At 42.2% G+C, this 15,561-nt stretch overlaps 1 protein-coding gene across 1 annotated transcript in view; it reads right to left on the bottom strand.

Annotated features, from left to right (window-relative positions):
• The window catches only part of itga4 (integrin alpha 4), a 134,296-nt gene that overhangs the window by 89,738 nt on the left and 28,997 nt on the right, over positions 1-15,561 (bottom strand). The window contains exons 5-13 of the mRNA XM_080198886.1: positions 12,781-12,848; positions 12,567-12,696; positions 10,476-10,561; positions 8,463-8,525; positions 8,237-8,374; positions 8,043-8,151; positions 5,516-5,610; positions 4,701-4,791; positions 1,938-1,983 (exon numbers count right to left, since the gene is read on the bottom strand). Coding sequence (XP_080055012.1) covers positions 1,938-1,983; positions 4,701-4,791; positions 5,516-5,610; positions 8,043-8,151; positions 8,237-8,374; positions 8,463-8,525; positions 10,476-10,561; positions 12,567-12,696; positions 12,781-12,848 — 826 coding nt within the window. The remainder of the gene's footprint in view (positions 1-1,937; positions 1,984-4,700; positions 4,792-5,515; positions 5,611-8,042; positions 8,152-8,236; positions 8,375-8,462; positions 8,526-10,475; positions 10,562-12,566; positions 12,697-12,780; positions 12,849-15,561) is intronic.

Genomic DNA, 15,561 nt, shown 5'->3' on the forward strand with positions numbered 1-15,561 from the left:
GCCGAAGTATGTAAAATAAGCTGGAATAATATGGACCACTACAGAATCCCTACAGTATAGAAGGAGGCCATTTGACCTACCAAGTCTGGACCAGATATCCAAAAGAGCATCTTACCTAAGTCACCCACCCAACCTATCAACTACACCCGCACCCCACCCCCCCCAAGCCCGACCACCATCCCTGTACAGTTATCATGCTAATCTACCTAACTTATACATCCGTGATACTAAGGGGTAACTTAGCATGGCCAATCTGCTCACCCTGCACATCTTTGCACTGTGGAAGGAAACCGGAGCACCAGAGGAAAACCACGCAGAGACAGGGAGAACGTGCAAACTCCACACAGACAGTGACCAAGCTGGGTATGGTTTGTATAGCGCGCAAGAAAGAATGCTTTTCACTATATACTAATGCATGTGGCAATAATAAATCAAATCAAAATCCTCTAGACTTGACTGTTCCAACACATGGCTAGCCTCCCATTTCTATCTTTGGTAAGGCTGGGCTCATACAGAATTCTGCTGCTGGTCTCCTCATTCAGCACCTGTTTAGCTATCATTCCTGTACTTGCTGAGCTACACTGGCCCCAGTCAAGCACCAACACCATCTTAAAACTCTTTTTTTCCCCTCAAATTCATCCCCAACCTTGCCCCTCCCTATTTCTGCAAAAACTGCAACGGTTCAAGAATGGGGTTCACCACTTCCTCCTCGGGGCAACCCGGGAAGGGCAATAATAATACTGGCCTAGCCAGCAATGCTCATGTTCCATGAAAGAACTTTTAAAATGCTTCCAGTTCTCCAGCCTCCAAGATCACTGTGCTTCTTCAGTCCTGGCCTTTTGCTCAGCCCTTAATTTTAATCTCTCCACCAACAGCAGCTTTGCTTTCATGTGGGATGATTTTAAGCTCTGAAATTTACTCTTTAAGTCTTTCCATCTTCCTTACTTTGCTCCTTTAAGATGCTCCTTAAAAACAACTTGTTTGACAAAGCGTTTGGGCAGCTGCCTTAACACCTCCTTTGATGGCTCTGTCGAATTTTGTTTGGTAACACTTGTGAAGGTCCTTCAGGTGTTTTACTAGGTTAGTAGCACCATTTCTGCGTTGGAAAGGTAGGCCAGTATTGTGTTTTACACTGTCGGGTGCTGCTCTGCAATGACTGGATAAGCTTAAACATAGAGTTTAGGATTGTGAGTGTAGCCTCATCCTGAGTGAGCACAATACCATTGTGTACATTCCATATCTTATTCTTTCACCTGCAACACATTATATGACCTGTATTCCATTTCATCTGTTGGAATTCTGCTCATTCACAAATGAATGGGTCCTTCAGAATCTTTATGTGGCTCCAGTGTGCCCCTCTTACTTTGCAAGCATCTGTGAATTTGACCAGTTTGTTCTGAATCCCAGGTCATTTAGGTAGTCAGGGCACACTAAGGGTTCAGCAGCAATCACTGGCCATTTTATTCAGTAAGAAGTCTGACAACACCAGGTTTAAGTCCAACCGATTTATTTGACAGTAAACTCACAAGCTTTCAAGGTTCCCCTCTTCGTCAGGTGACCTGACAAATGCACCACAACGTCACTGCTTCGGTGGTTAGCACTGCTGCCTCACAGCGCCAGGGACCTGGGTTTGATTCCTGGCTTGGGTCACTGTCTGTGTGGAGTCTGCACGTTCTCCCTGTGTCTGCATGGGTTTCCTCCAGATGCTCCGGTTTCCTCCCACAGTACGAAAGACATGCTGGTTACATGCACTGGCCTTGCTAAATTCTCCCTCAGTATACCTGAACAGGTGCCGGAGTGTGGCGACTAGGGGATTTTCACAATAACTTCACTGCAGTGTTAACTTGTGATACTAACAAATACACTTTAAACTCCATATCTTCATATTTTATCCCATTCACCCAAACCACCTTTTCCAATCATTGTCTTAATCTTACCTGAGCAACACAACACTGTCAGATAGAAAGGCACCAACTGCTACATCTGTGAAGAACAGCAGATTGATGATTGTCGTTAGCTCAATAAATCAAATTTCATGCAAATTCACCTTTCAAAGCAACATTAAAACATTATTCGGCCATTCATAATTAGAAGGGAATGAATGACTGGCTCTACATTCATCAATCATTTGGAAATTCCATACAGATTCAGCAAACTGAAACCGATTTCAAAACTCACTATAAACTCCCTTCTTTTACTCCACAATGAATGCTATTGTTACTACTGAACTATGTAATTCAAAACTATGTCCATACCAAGTCAGAAGGGTCATTTATTTAAGCTTTGCTTTCTATACAATTTTGCATATTAAGATTCTGAAGATCAGTTTCGGGTTGGGTTTCAAGGTCAGTTGCAATTCTTCCTGAGGTGCTGGCCATATTTTGGAGGGTATTTGGCTTTAAATACAGAAACAAAAATGTTATGCACAGGGTGACTATTCAGGCCATCCTGTCTGCACTGGCTCTCCAAGTGAACAACTGACTTCATGCCCCACTTTCTCCGCATAACCCTACACATCCTTCCTTTTCAGGAAATGATGTGCGGGTTAGGTTGATTGGCTACGCTAAAATTGTCCTTAGTGTCATGAGATGTGTGGATTAGTGGGCAATTATGTAGGGATATGGGGGTAGGGCCTGGGTGGGATTGTGGTCGGTACAGACTCGATGGGCTGAATGGCCTCTTTCTGCACTGTAGGGTTTCCTTTTCGAATGAACCCATCTCCAACATACCACTTAGGCATTACATTTCAGAACATGACCACGTCATAGAATTATAGACTGCACTGACCACAATCCCACCCTGGACCTATCCCCACAACCCCTTGTATTTACCCTAGCTAGTCTCAATAATACTAAGTGGCAATTCAGCATGGCCAATCCACCCAACCCACATATCTTTGGACTGTGGGAGTAAACCAGACCACCCAGAGGAAACCCACGTAGACATGGGGAGAACGTGAAACTCCGCACAGTGACCCAAGCCGAGAATCGAACCCAGGTCCCTGATGCTGTGAGGCAGCAGTGCTAACCATTGAGCCACCATGCCGCCCACACTTGTGGTGTGAAAAAATGTTTTCTTGTGTCATCTTTGCTTCTTTTACTAATTACTTTAAATCTGTGCCCTCTCGTTCCCGATCCTTTCATGAGTGGGCACAGTTTTTCCCTACCTACTCTGCCAGGACCCTTCATGATTTTGAATAACTCTATCAAATCTCCTCTCAGCCTTCTTTTCTCCAAGCAAAACAATTAACTTTTCCAATCTATCTTCATGACTGAAGTTCCTCACGCCTGGAACTATTCCTCTGAATCATTTTTGCACTCTCACCAATGCCTTTCACATCTCTGCTAAATTACTGCACCCAGAACAGAATGCAATACACCATCTGAGGTTGAACTGATGTCCGATACATGTTCAATATAACCTCTTTGCTCCTGTACTCTATGCCCTCCACTAGTAATGAAGTCTTAGTATGCATTTTTAACTACATTCTCAACCTGTCCTGCCAACCTCAATGATCAATGCACATATACACTCATGCCCCTCTGTTCCTGCACCATCTTTAGAATCATACCCTTTCTTTTATGTTGTCTGCCCATTTTCTTTCTACCAAAATTAATCACATCATATTTCTTCACATTGAACTCCATCTTCCACTTGTTAGCCCACTCCACCAACTTGCCTATATCTTTTTGAAGTTCTACACTACCCTTCTCATGTCAAGTTTCCTAACAGCTGCAAATTCTGAAAATGTATGCCCTGTTTAGCAGTTGGATAACCAGTGAATCTCCAGACTGGAGATAAGAAAATTGGATGGAACGTTGTCTTGGCAAGAGTTTGCCCATTTTTAACATTCTGGTAGGAAGGTGTGAGTGTTAGTTTTTTTGTCCACTTACAACTATATTAAGGAGCTGTGTCAGGGGGAATTCCAGCCTGATCCAACACTGAGGTCTCTATGATAGTCTTGTCAGCTGTAATAGTTCCATTGAAGCCTCTGAAAAGGCCCCAAACACCGTGTTCACAAAAGTAATCTATCACAGCAGACATCAACTACCTTTGCCATGAATCCAAAGATATGTGGGTTAGATTGATTAGTCATACTAAATTGCCTTAGTGACCCAGGATGTGTAGGTCGGAGGGATTAGCGGTGTAACTATGTTGAATTACAGGGATAGGGCTTTGGTGGGATTGTTATCCCACATCCCTCAGGCAGTCCTTTACTTTTGTTTTGCCATTCATGCATTCTGATCACTGCATGGACACATTCAACATCTTCTCAGCCTTCTGTGTGCTCACTTACATTCCCTTTGCCCAATTCTACCATCCCTCTCTACCCCAATAGTATAAAGCTCTGCTGACTCTCTTTCCTCTCAGCTCTGACGAAAGGTCATCCAGACTCAAAATGTTGGCTCTATTCTCTCTCCTCAGATGCTGTCAGACCTGCTGAGATTTTCCAGCATTTTTGGGTTTTTTTTCAGATTCCTGCATCTGCTGTGTTTTGCTTTTATCCAATCCTCTCCAGTTGATTTTAAAATATATAACACACCACTGATACTTTTGCTGCTAATCTTCAACATTAAATTCACAATTCACAACAAACTTTGAAAAATACCAAACATAATATGGTTTCTTCATTAGATGAATGAAGTGAAACCAAATATTTTAACACACAAAATATATTGATAAAAACATATGAAAGTCACCTGAATATCCATTATCATCCACATCAACACCTCCAGATATGGACTGGCCAAATGCTTGCAGGTTGTTACTAATATGTTGTCCATGGATTCGCTGTAAAAGTTTGAATATTAAGTAATGAAATAGCTGATTTAAACTTTTAATACCGCAAAGAGATTTGATTTATCATTGGACAATCAACTCAATTCCCAGCCTTACCATTTGCAATACTGTCTTCCTCTGTTCAGTTTCTCTAGTAGTTATCAACTACTCTTTGCTCCAATAGCTCCCCCCACCCCACCCACCTGAGTTACCCTTTGCCCACTCCCTCCCAGGTGGATGTCCTGGAGTTAAGCTATCAGCAGCATATGTTGGTGGCAAACAGAATGCCACAGTCAAGGAAGTTTCACCACAGCTGCAGAGAAGTAGACAATCCCAGGAAGAAATCTTTTCTCATCTTTCTGCCATGAAATTTTATAGACAGATAACAACCTGTTCACTGAGGGTCAATGGCAATAAATTAAATATGCTGGTTAGGTGCATTGACCTGAACATGCGCTGGACCTTGACGACAATGGGAATTTCACAGTAACTTCATGCAGTATTAATGCAAACCTCACTTGTGACTAATAAGTAAACTTTACCTTATTTTAACTCGGAGACTGTCCAATGCACTTTGACTGGAATGAACAGCCTTCATTTATTTTATAAATTGTTCAGCTTTATTGGAGAAACTCGGTAGCTTTCAGTTGAAATCAAGCCTATGGAATGACATGGTGACCAGCTGCACTTGATGTGCCACTGAAGTTTTGGATCAGATTAAATTTCAATCACTTACCTGAGAAAAGGTGGATGAAATCCCTTTCTCTCGGCCATTGTAGATATAAATAGCTCCTTGCTGACCCTCTTCCTGGGGTGCTCCAATTGCCACATCTAGTGTGGATTTAAACAGAATCAATCCAGTAGCCAGTGACTCAAATGCACGTAAGCCAATGACCTAATCCACACTTTCCCCCCTTATGATCGTTAAACAAATACTTCATATTAAAACACTTGTCATGCAAGAGCCATAACAATCCAAATGGAGACAAAAGGCAGTGTCGCGCTATTTTGCTGGTCCAAAAAACGTAACAAACATCCATTCTAAGCAAATATCACAAGAGTACCTGGTGGTCTCTTATCACGTTTTAGAAATGCCCTCTCATTAGTGATTGCTGTTGTACCTGTTGTACAGAGGTGGCACAGTGATTAGCACTGCTGCCTCATAGTGCCTGGGTCCCAGGTTCGATTCCCAACTTGGGTCACTGTGTGTGGAGATTGAGCATTCTCCCTGTGTCTGTGTGGATTTCCTCTGGGTGCTCCGGTTTCCTCCAACAGTCGAAAGATGTGCGGGCTAGGTGGATTGGCCATGCTAAATTGCCCCTTAGCATAAGGGGGACGAGCTAGGTTAAATGCGTGGGGGTAATGGGGATAGGGCCTGTAGAGATTGTGGTTGGTGCAAACTCGATGGGCCAAATGGCCTCCTTCTGCACTGTAGGATCCTATGACATCAGCCACAGTTTCAGATAATCCCTGCTCTACACAGGCAAAGTGAGAAAGGCATTATCTATTGTAAGCAAAGCACTCATCACTGAAAACCTTTGTGACCACCATTATCAAATGCTGAGGATCAATAAAATTTCCATTCATTGGAACAATAATGTTTCCTGACATCACATTTGTGACTGGGGTGATTAAATCTGTAAATCTATTGTATTTGTAGCTCCTGATGCAATTCTGTGAGCTGATGATTCTATAAGGTACATGGGTGGATAAGTATTCTTTGATGTTTCAAGCCATGTATTTGTCAGTATGACAATTCGTTGCTTTAGTCAAAGTGGTCCATTAAAAATTAAACCTCTTTGCCCAGGGGCTAATGACATGATGGGCAATACTCCATATTAATGGATGTGGAGAGTTAAGATTTACTGTGCACCTGTTATGCTCAGTGGCCCCCTACTGAAACCTGTGGTAAAAATTGCTAGTGCTCAGAAGTGTTGTATAGCTTCAGTGAAAGCCCACAATTTAATGGGTCTTACGATAACACGACTAAGTTCATTTGTGTGAACTTTGAAATTCCTTAGACTTTGGAATTGATTTTTTGCACTTGTATTTCCAATCTTGACTACACTGGGTCAAGTCATAGACCACAGTGTGGATGCAGTCCATTTGGCCCATCGAGTCTGTACTGACTCTCCGATGGAATATCTTACATAGGCCCTATCACAGTAACCCCACATATTTACCCTGCTAATCCCCCTAACTGACTTATCTTGGGACATTAAGGGTCGATTTAGCATGGTTAATCAACCTAACCTGCATAGCTTTAGACTGCAGGAGGAAACTGGAGCACCCGGAGGAAACCCACGCAGACACAAGGAGAACGTGCAAACTCCACACAGACAATGACCCGAGGCCAGAAGCAAATCCAAGTCCCTGGTGCTGTGAGACAGCAGTGCTAACCATCGTGTCACCATGCCAGCCACAGTTGCCACAAAGTATTCCCAGCCTCTTAATTGGAGGCAAATGACCCAATAAAACCACAGTTTGGGCCAGTAGACTCTTTAACTGCATACACCAACAGGCCCCGGGGAAAGAATGATGTGAAACAACTAGGCAAGGAGCGGGCATCAGCTATCAATGACTGCTTGGTCAGATCTCCTTTAAGAAAACAGCAAATGGTGCCCTACTTTCCACTGTGTGGAATCCAATGTAGTGATCGATCAGAAGTTCTTAATGGGGATGATAGAAACTGTTGGCAATGTGTCACTATGGAACGTGTACAGCATTTACTACCAGCTTCAATGCTGCAACACCTTACTACACCACGGTGCGGCGCTGGGGGTGAGAACAACTTAGAAAACTCTTCAAAACATCAGGATTTGAAATTTGCCAATTTCCTGCATTCGGGAAATTGCATTCCCCTTTCCCCAAAACCCTCACACCAGGTCCAGGAAGACTACTCCTCAGTCACAGTGGATAATTTGGCATTGCCCTTGCTTCTGTATTGGTAGAACACACCTACCAACATGTGACTGGATATCTGTGCAGGACGAGATCCCACTTCCCTTTTGCAAATGAAATCTTTGATAGATGAGAAAGAATCAGGATCCTGGAATAGCTTGATCTATCGCTTACTGACCCAGACATCTGTACTTTCACATCACCAGATGCAGAAGCTTTGGGACTGCAATGTTTTTAAAACAGTAAGCTCAACTTTCATTAATACACTGTGCTTAATATATCCTAACAGGCTCCTTAATGTGATTGGATCTGATTCAGGGAGATAATAATTTTAAAAAGTGCATACTCTAATTGTCCCAAACCTGCATGTCCATCATCATCAATGTCTCCAAGATCAACAATTGCGTCCCCAAACCTTGCCGCGTAAGAATCTCTTCCAACTAACTCCAATGCAAGCTCCTTCATCACTCCCTTGAGAAAAAAGGTTAATTAGTAAGATGATGAAGTCTGATTCGTGTTTAATATCAACCAATTCAAAATGAACTTGCAGTCTTACCAATCCTGTATTCAAATAAACATACACCCTTCCCTCTTCTCTGACTGTGCTGTACAAGGGTGCTCCCACTAACAGGTCTGAGAGGCCATCTGAATTGAGGTCAACTGCACAAACCGAGGAGCCAAAGTACGAACCGAGCTGGGAGCAGAGACAAAAGTAAGGAGTGAAACACTGCAGCCTTTTCCCCAGAATCAGAATAAGGTAATACCGCAAATGCCATACACACCATTTTACCAATCGCCTTGAAAATTATTTTCAAAGTCTGCTCCTGCTGTTCAAAAATGTAAACCTACAAAAATAATTTCAGCCATTAGACAAAACATGCATTCTTTCCCCTTGCCCCATCTTCCCCACTGCCCCCCTCCTCCCACCTCCTGCCTTCTCCCCCCCAGCAAACTATTCATTTCCAACATAATTTGGAGGAAGACATTAGCACAATATTAACAAGAATGATTGCACTCAGTAATCCCACTGGTATTACCCTGCCACGGTACCAAATAGCAGAAAAGAATTTGTCACCTCCCAAATCTGTGGCCGTAATTCAGTTTCAATCATTCCAATAAGAGTTGCCCCACAACGTCGCAGCAGTCAAACAACTCTAACCAAAATCACTAATTACATCCCGATTGCTATACTGCATTAACCAGCTTTGTCCGCGCAACAATTGACTGTTCCATTCTCCTTCATTTTCCAGGTCCATGGGATTTCCTTCACTTAATTCCATTTTCATGCATCTAATCAAGGACAGACCTCTTCTCCAACAAGGTTGGACGCCATTACTTACTTTTGTGGACAGCATGGAGGCACAGGGTTAGTACAGCTCCCTCACAGCGTCAGGGACCCGGGTTCAATTCCAAACTCAGATGACTAACTGTGTCTGGAGTTTGCAAGTTTTTCCCATGTCTGCATGGGTTTCCTCTGGGTGCTCCGGTTTCCCCCCAGAGTCCAAAGATGTACGGGTTAGGTTGATTGGCCATGCTAAATTGCCCCGCAGTGTCAGGAGGATTACATAAGAACATAAGAAATAGGAGCAGGAGTAGGCCATCTAGCCCTTCGAGCCTGCCCCGCCATTCAATAAGATCATGGCTGATCTGTCGTGGCTCAGTTCAACTTTCCCGCCCTCTCCCCATAACCCTTAATCCCCTCTCTTATCAAAAACCCATCAACCCGCGTCTTAAAAATATTTAGCGAGGCAGCCTCCACCACTTCAACGGGCAGAGAATTCCAGAGATTCACCACCCTTTGAGTGAAGAAGTTCCTCCTCAACTCCGTTCTAAACCGCCCCCCCCTTTATCTTGAGGCTGTGGTGTTACAGGGATAAGGCTTGGGTGGGACTGTTGTCAGTGCAGGGTGGATGGGCTGAATGGCCTCCTTCTGCACTCTATGATTCGGTCATTCTATGTTCTCTTGCAATGGCTTCTTTCAGCCGCTGCATCATTACCACCTGAATCCAGGAATCTATACTAAACTCCTCTCCTCAGCTGTAAGTTGCACCTGGGAAAGACCATCTGCAGAAAGGAATTGGCTTCCATCTGTATACCAGGAATACCCAGTACTACCTCTCCATTCCCTTTCTTGACCATTCCATTCATCAATGTCATCTTGCTGCTGGTCTGACATCCTCTGCTGGATCAGCTACAACTTCCTCCAGTTAAACAGTGACATCACAGTCACCATTGCCTTTGGATCACACTCACTCGCTCTGTCTCCCCTCTATCAATGTCTTCCCACTCACTGGAAGGTAGATAACAGAGTGCAGAACAAAGTTTCAAAAAGGGCATGAGAAAGCAGGGCTTTCTTGATACAACTTAGAAGATGTGCGGATTAGGTGGACCGGCCATGCTAAATTGCCTCTTAGTGTCAGGGGGAACTAGTTAGGATAAATGTATGGAGTTATGGGGATAGAGCCTGGGTGGAATTGTGGTCGGTGCAGACTTGATGGGCTGAATGGCTCCTTCTGCACTGTAGGATTCTATGATTCTACTGGACTGATTAACATGGTGATTGACAACATCTATTAAGGTTTCTCCCTTTTGGAGTTTTGCTTCTTCCAACTGAATTTAAGAGGGACAAATGTCAATATGCTCAAACAGTATCAGATATGAAATTCTTCAGCAGTCTAATTAATACCTGATATTCATGCAATTTTTACAATTGCAGAATAGAATGCAGAGGGGCTCTTGAAACCATGAGACATGAAGGAGCCTGTTCTGTTAAAAGAAGAAAGTAAAATGCTTACTTGGCCAATCATTTCCTGTTGAGGTGCCCCTCCAACAATTTCTGTGCTGTTTGGGTAAATAAAGTGTCCTGCACTGACAGCATAACCTGGGAAATAATAAAACATGCTGAGATTAGGTACACCAATGTCCATCACACCATACCCCAATTTTACACTTGCAACCTTAAGGCCAAATCTCATATGGCTAAAATAGAGATGGATCGTGACTGAACAGGTATGAGAGGTCGATAACAATTACAAGGAAAGGTAGAAGAATGAACAGCATATGAAAGCTTAACCGATCAGTAATGAAACAACTGAACCATTCAAGTTGCTCCAACAACTGAAGCAACGGCAGGAATTTTCCAGTCCTTCATCTCGGCAGGATCTTCCAGTCCCGCAGATGCAAATGGTTTCCACATCCAATGTGGCAGAATCCATCACATTGGGGCTGGAAGCTCACAGCCAATGGTTCTGCACTTTCCCGCAGCTAAATATTTTATTGCAAAAGTAACCTATACAATATGCAAAACCCATTAAAAAATTAATCAATTTTAGTTTTACTCAATCATGTCCCAAGCAAAACTCTCAGCCAATAATACAAAATCAGTTCAGTAAAACAATTTGCTGACATCCCCAGTACTTACACCACGGTTATCCAGTGCATTACCACCGCCTGGAGTCTGGACCAAGATGTCTTGTGCCAGCAATATGCCACTGATTGATCTTAAGGATATAAGTCTTTCCAATGCTGCAATGTCTTACCATACCCAGCTTTGTTTTGAGAAGTTTCTTGCTGGCATAAGGATTGTAAATGTGCATTGTGCTTCTGATCATTTAGGTACACCACAGAACCAGGTCTAACGTTTTAACCTCACACATCAGCGACCTAAACACACATTTCTATAGTATGGCAGAACCTTCATCTGCATAGAACATTAGGTCCTTGAGTCCTCAGGAATCCCAATGTGCTTGACAACTAATGGACTTCTGAATTCTTATTGAATCACAGAATCCCTATAGTGCACAAGGAGGACATTCGCCCCATCAAGCCCGCACAGACAACAATCCCCCAAGCCCTATCCCTGTAAACCCACATATTTCCCCTGCTAAACCCCCTGACACTAAGGGGCAATTTTGCATAGTCAATCAACCTAACCCACACATCTTTGGTCTGTGGGAGGAAACCGGAGCACCGGGAGGAAACCAGAGCACCCGGACGAAACCTTCGCAGGCACAAGGAGAATGTGCAAACTCGACACAGATAGTCACCCGAAGCTGAATCGAACCCAGGTCCCTGACACTGTGAGGCAACAGTGCTAACCACTGTGCCACTGTAAATTTATTTAAGTAAATGCTACAGCAGAGTCCCATGAATCATGAATGAGTGAAGAGCAAGTTCAATCAATTTTTCTTTTGGTGTTGCTGAATGTGCTATGTTCAAAAGGACATTCCCTGTTTTACAAGTAACACTGTGGAAGCAGACCTTGGTATATGATAATGGGAGGACCATATTTGGGGAAACTTTGGTAAGATGCTTAACATGCAGACAGATTGGTGTTATTTTCTTAAGAGTTCTGACAGATTGTAATTATTTTAGTTGTATTGTATGGGGATCAACAGAGTAGTAGAAGGTTTCAGTCGGATGAGAGAACTGAAGGGGAAGAAACTAAGCAAGGAGAAGGGTGGATGGCATAAACAGAAGAACAAGATAGGGAACAAGAAACAGAACAACTATGGAAGGAGCCAGGAGCCATCATAGAAGAGACAACATGTAGTGTGATAATCTTAATTTTGGTATAATCTTACATCTTGAAGGGGCTTTGTAAGCAGCCAACAAATAATATGATTGCAGGTGGAAGTCTGTAGGTGTTCCTACATATCCTTGTGTATATCATCTGGCTAACAACAAGCAATTGCAAAGTTTACCCTACTGTTCCTTTACACATGTCAACAAACATATAATTAAAACTTGTACCAAATTCTACAAATCATGGACAAAACATACTTTGTTGAGTAAAAAAAGAAGCTAAATTGTGTTGTGTAGTTATGGCTTGACATTTTAACAGACCCTAATCGCAATGGGTATACTAATGATCAGGAGCTATGTACCTAGGTAGCTTCCATGCTGAATTATGCTTTCATAGTTGTTGTAAATCAGCAAAGAATTAGTCTTTACATTCTTGACAGCGACAGTTCCAGTCCAGTACAGAAATCCAGGAGCACCCATTACAATTAAATCCTATGAAACAAAACGTGGGGTTAATGGAATGCATATACTCATTGAGGAAATATAAAATTCCTGCAAGAAATAATCACCACTTGCCTCAGTCAGAAAACTGGCAATTCCAGCCTGACAAAATCCACGATTAAAATCCTCTCTCGATCGATGTGCTAAAGAAAAAGGAGTTCCATGATCATCCAGAAATTTTGCTTGTTTTACAATTAAGTACGATGATAACATTAGACAAAGAACGGTAAACTCCCAAAACACTGTCTAACAAGTGAGCAATATTCTATAGTGATAATTAAGCAAATTCCAATGGGAAATGGGGTTCCCTTTCCTTGAAATCACAAGCCTGCAATCTCCTAGCTCACTGCATTCCAAGTTCCACATCCCAGGATTACTGTCAATAATTCATGCTATATTCATTTCTCATATCAAATAAAACACAACATAACAAATATGACACCAGGAGAGTTCAAAATAGGAAATGAGTATTACTCTCAACAAGCATACCAATATTCACCTTATCACTTTCACCAAGGCAAAATATAGCCTGAAAGTATTTGAATGTTGCTAAATCATTCATTTGTTTTTACGTACAGAGTGAAATCTAAGTTGAATGTTACAAGTGTCACTGCTTGTCCCAACATTTTTATTTTAAAATAAATCGGCCCAAGGAGGTGGTTCTTCAAATTGTGGGAGGAAAGGCAATAGAGAACATAGGCCAAGGAAACTCTTGCCTCAGTAACTGCCCAGCTAACATACAAACCAAACATTCAGCTGCACATACCTAGCAATAGCATGCCATTCTGTTAAGGGATTCCCAAACCAGTTGGTGAAGTTAGAAACCAACTAATACCAGGTTTATTTAAGGATGTAGCATTTCGTATGTCTGCTCCTTACCTACTACCTCCACATCCCAGCAGTTTCTCTTTACATTACACACAAAACAAAAACAGAAAATGCAGTATCTCAACAGGTCTGACAGCATCTGCGGAGAGAGAATAGAGCCAAAGTTTTGAGTCTAGGTGATCCTTCAGCAGAGCTCACACTATCTAGATTCAAAATGTTGACTCTATTCTCTCCCCATAGATGTAGACGCTGTCAGACCAGCTGAGATTTTCCAGCATTTTCAGTTTTTGTTTCAGATTCCAGCATCTGCAGTAGTTTGCTTTTCTCTTTGCATTATTTTGAGTTGAACCAATCAAACTAAATTAAACAAACTGAGGAACAACAATCTCTCTCTATAATAATAAAGCAGCAATCAATAAATTTAACAGAAATGAAAGGGGTAGTCTCTGTCGATATGTGTTCTAGGTTCTTAATTAAACAATGGTCGTCACGTGTCTACCTTAATTTAATTAACATACCATTAACAATTCAATGTATTGGTGTTGCTGTAGTGGTTTTTTATCTTACTGTAGGACATCCCAGTTTAGCAGAATTGTATGAAAGCAGGTTATCTCACGCGTATTATAAATTCCCACATTACAGAGAACAGTCCCAATATAGTTACCTTTAGGGTGAACCAGATAAAAGACCAAGTGGTGAAGAATACATCACAAGTGAAATACAGAAGTATGAACAACCTAATCAAAGAGTAAGATGAAAATCCTCTTCTGCAAAGGGACTGAAGAGGACAGTTGGTGAATTAACATACAGCCTTCACACACAATCCTTTGAGAACCTTCAAATTTCCTTGCATGCTAAGTTAGACACTATGCAGAGATGGTGGTCTGATATCTGAACAGAGATTTTTTTTTCTTCATTCTTTCATGGGATATGGGCACTGCTGTCAAGGACATAATTTCATAGAATCATAGAACCCTACAGTGCAGAAAGAGGCCCTTCAGCCATCGAGTCTGCACCAGCCACAATCTCACCCAGGCCCTACCCCCATATACCTACATATTTTACCCACTAATCCCTCTAACCTAAGCATCCTAGTATACTAAGGGGCAATTTTAGCATGGCCAATCAACCTATAACGTTGAATAAGGTCACCCTTAGCTCTTCTAGACTCCAAGGAATACAGATGCAAACTCATAGAATCAGTGCAGAAAGAGGCCCTTCAAGTCTGCACCGACCACAATCCCAACCAAGCCCTACCAAGCCCTACCCCCATGTCTCTACATATTTTACCTGCTAATCTCTCTAACCTACGCATCCCAGGACACCAAGGGGCAATTTTTTTTTAGCATGGCCAATCAATCTAACCTGCATATCTTTGGACTGTGGGAGGAAACCAGAGCACCCGGAGGAAACCCACGCAGACACGAGGAGAATGTGCAAACTCCACACAGATAGTGACCCGAGCTGGGAGTCAAACCCAGGTCCCTGGAGCATTGAAGCAGCAGTGCTAACCACTGTACCACCGAGCCGCCCATTTGTTGCCCATTTCTAAACTGCCCTTGAATGGAGTGATTTTACTAGGTGTTAGAGGAAATAAGGATAGCTAGCATTAAGAGAATAATAAAATCAGGTAGACTAATTTAAATATAAATATAGTACAGAAAAAGTATGATATACCTGGAATTACAAAGGTACAGTTGCATAGAAACACATAACCACTGTTTGAGATTTTAAATATGTATTTCTGAACATATTCTGTATACCTTGGCCGAATACAGACTTCCCCAAGGCATAATGGGATGAAAGCTAAGTAAGTTGAACCACATTCTTCAATAACAATATGGCCATAGAGCATAGTTTCTATCAAAATAGTCCCAAACACTAAATGAATGAGAAAATTGATTTTTTACTATTAAGAAATGCTTAGCAGACAGTGAGAACAGAAACTCTTGAACTCTACGGAGGGACAGTGGGAAAGATAACTTTGAACTCTATTACCTACAAAATAGAGGTTGTTCAGACAGGAAG

Source organism: Carcharhinus amblyrhynchos, chromosome 11 (assembly GCF_965287045.1).
Source record: "Carcharhinus amblyrhynchos chromosome 11, sCarAmb.v2.hapA, whole genome shotgun sequence".
In the NCBI taxonomy this organism is placed as follows: Eukaryota; Metazoa; Chordata; class Chondrichthyes; order Carcharhiniformes; family Carcharhinidae; genus Carcharhinus; species Carcharhinus amblyrhynchos.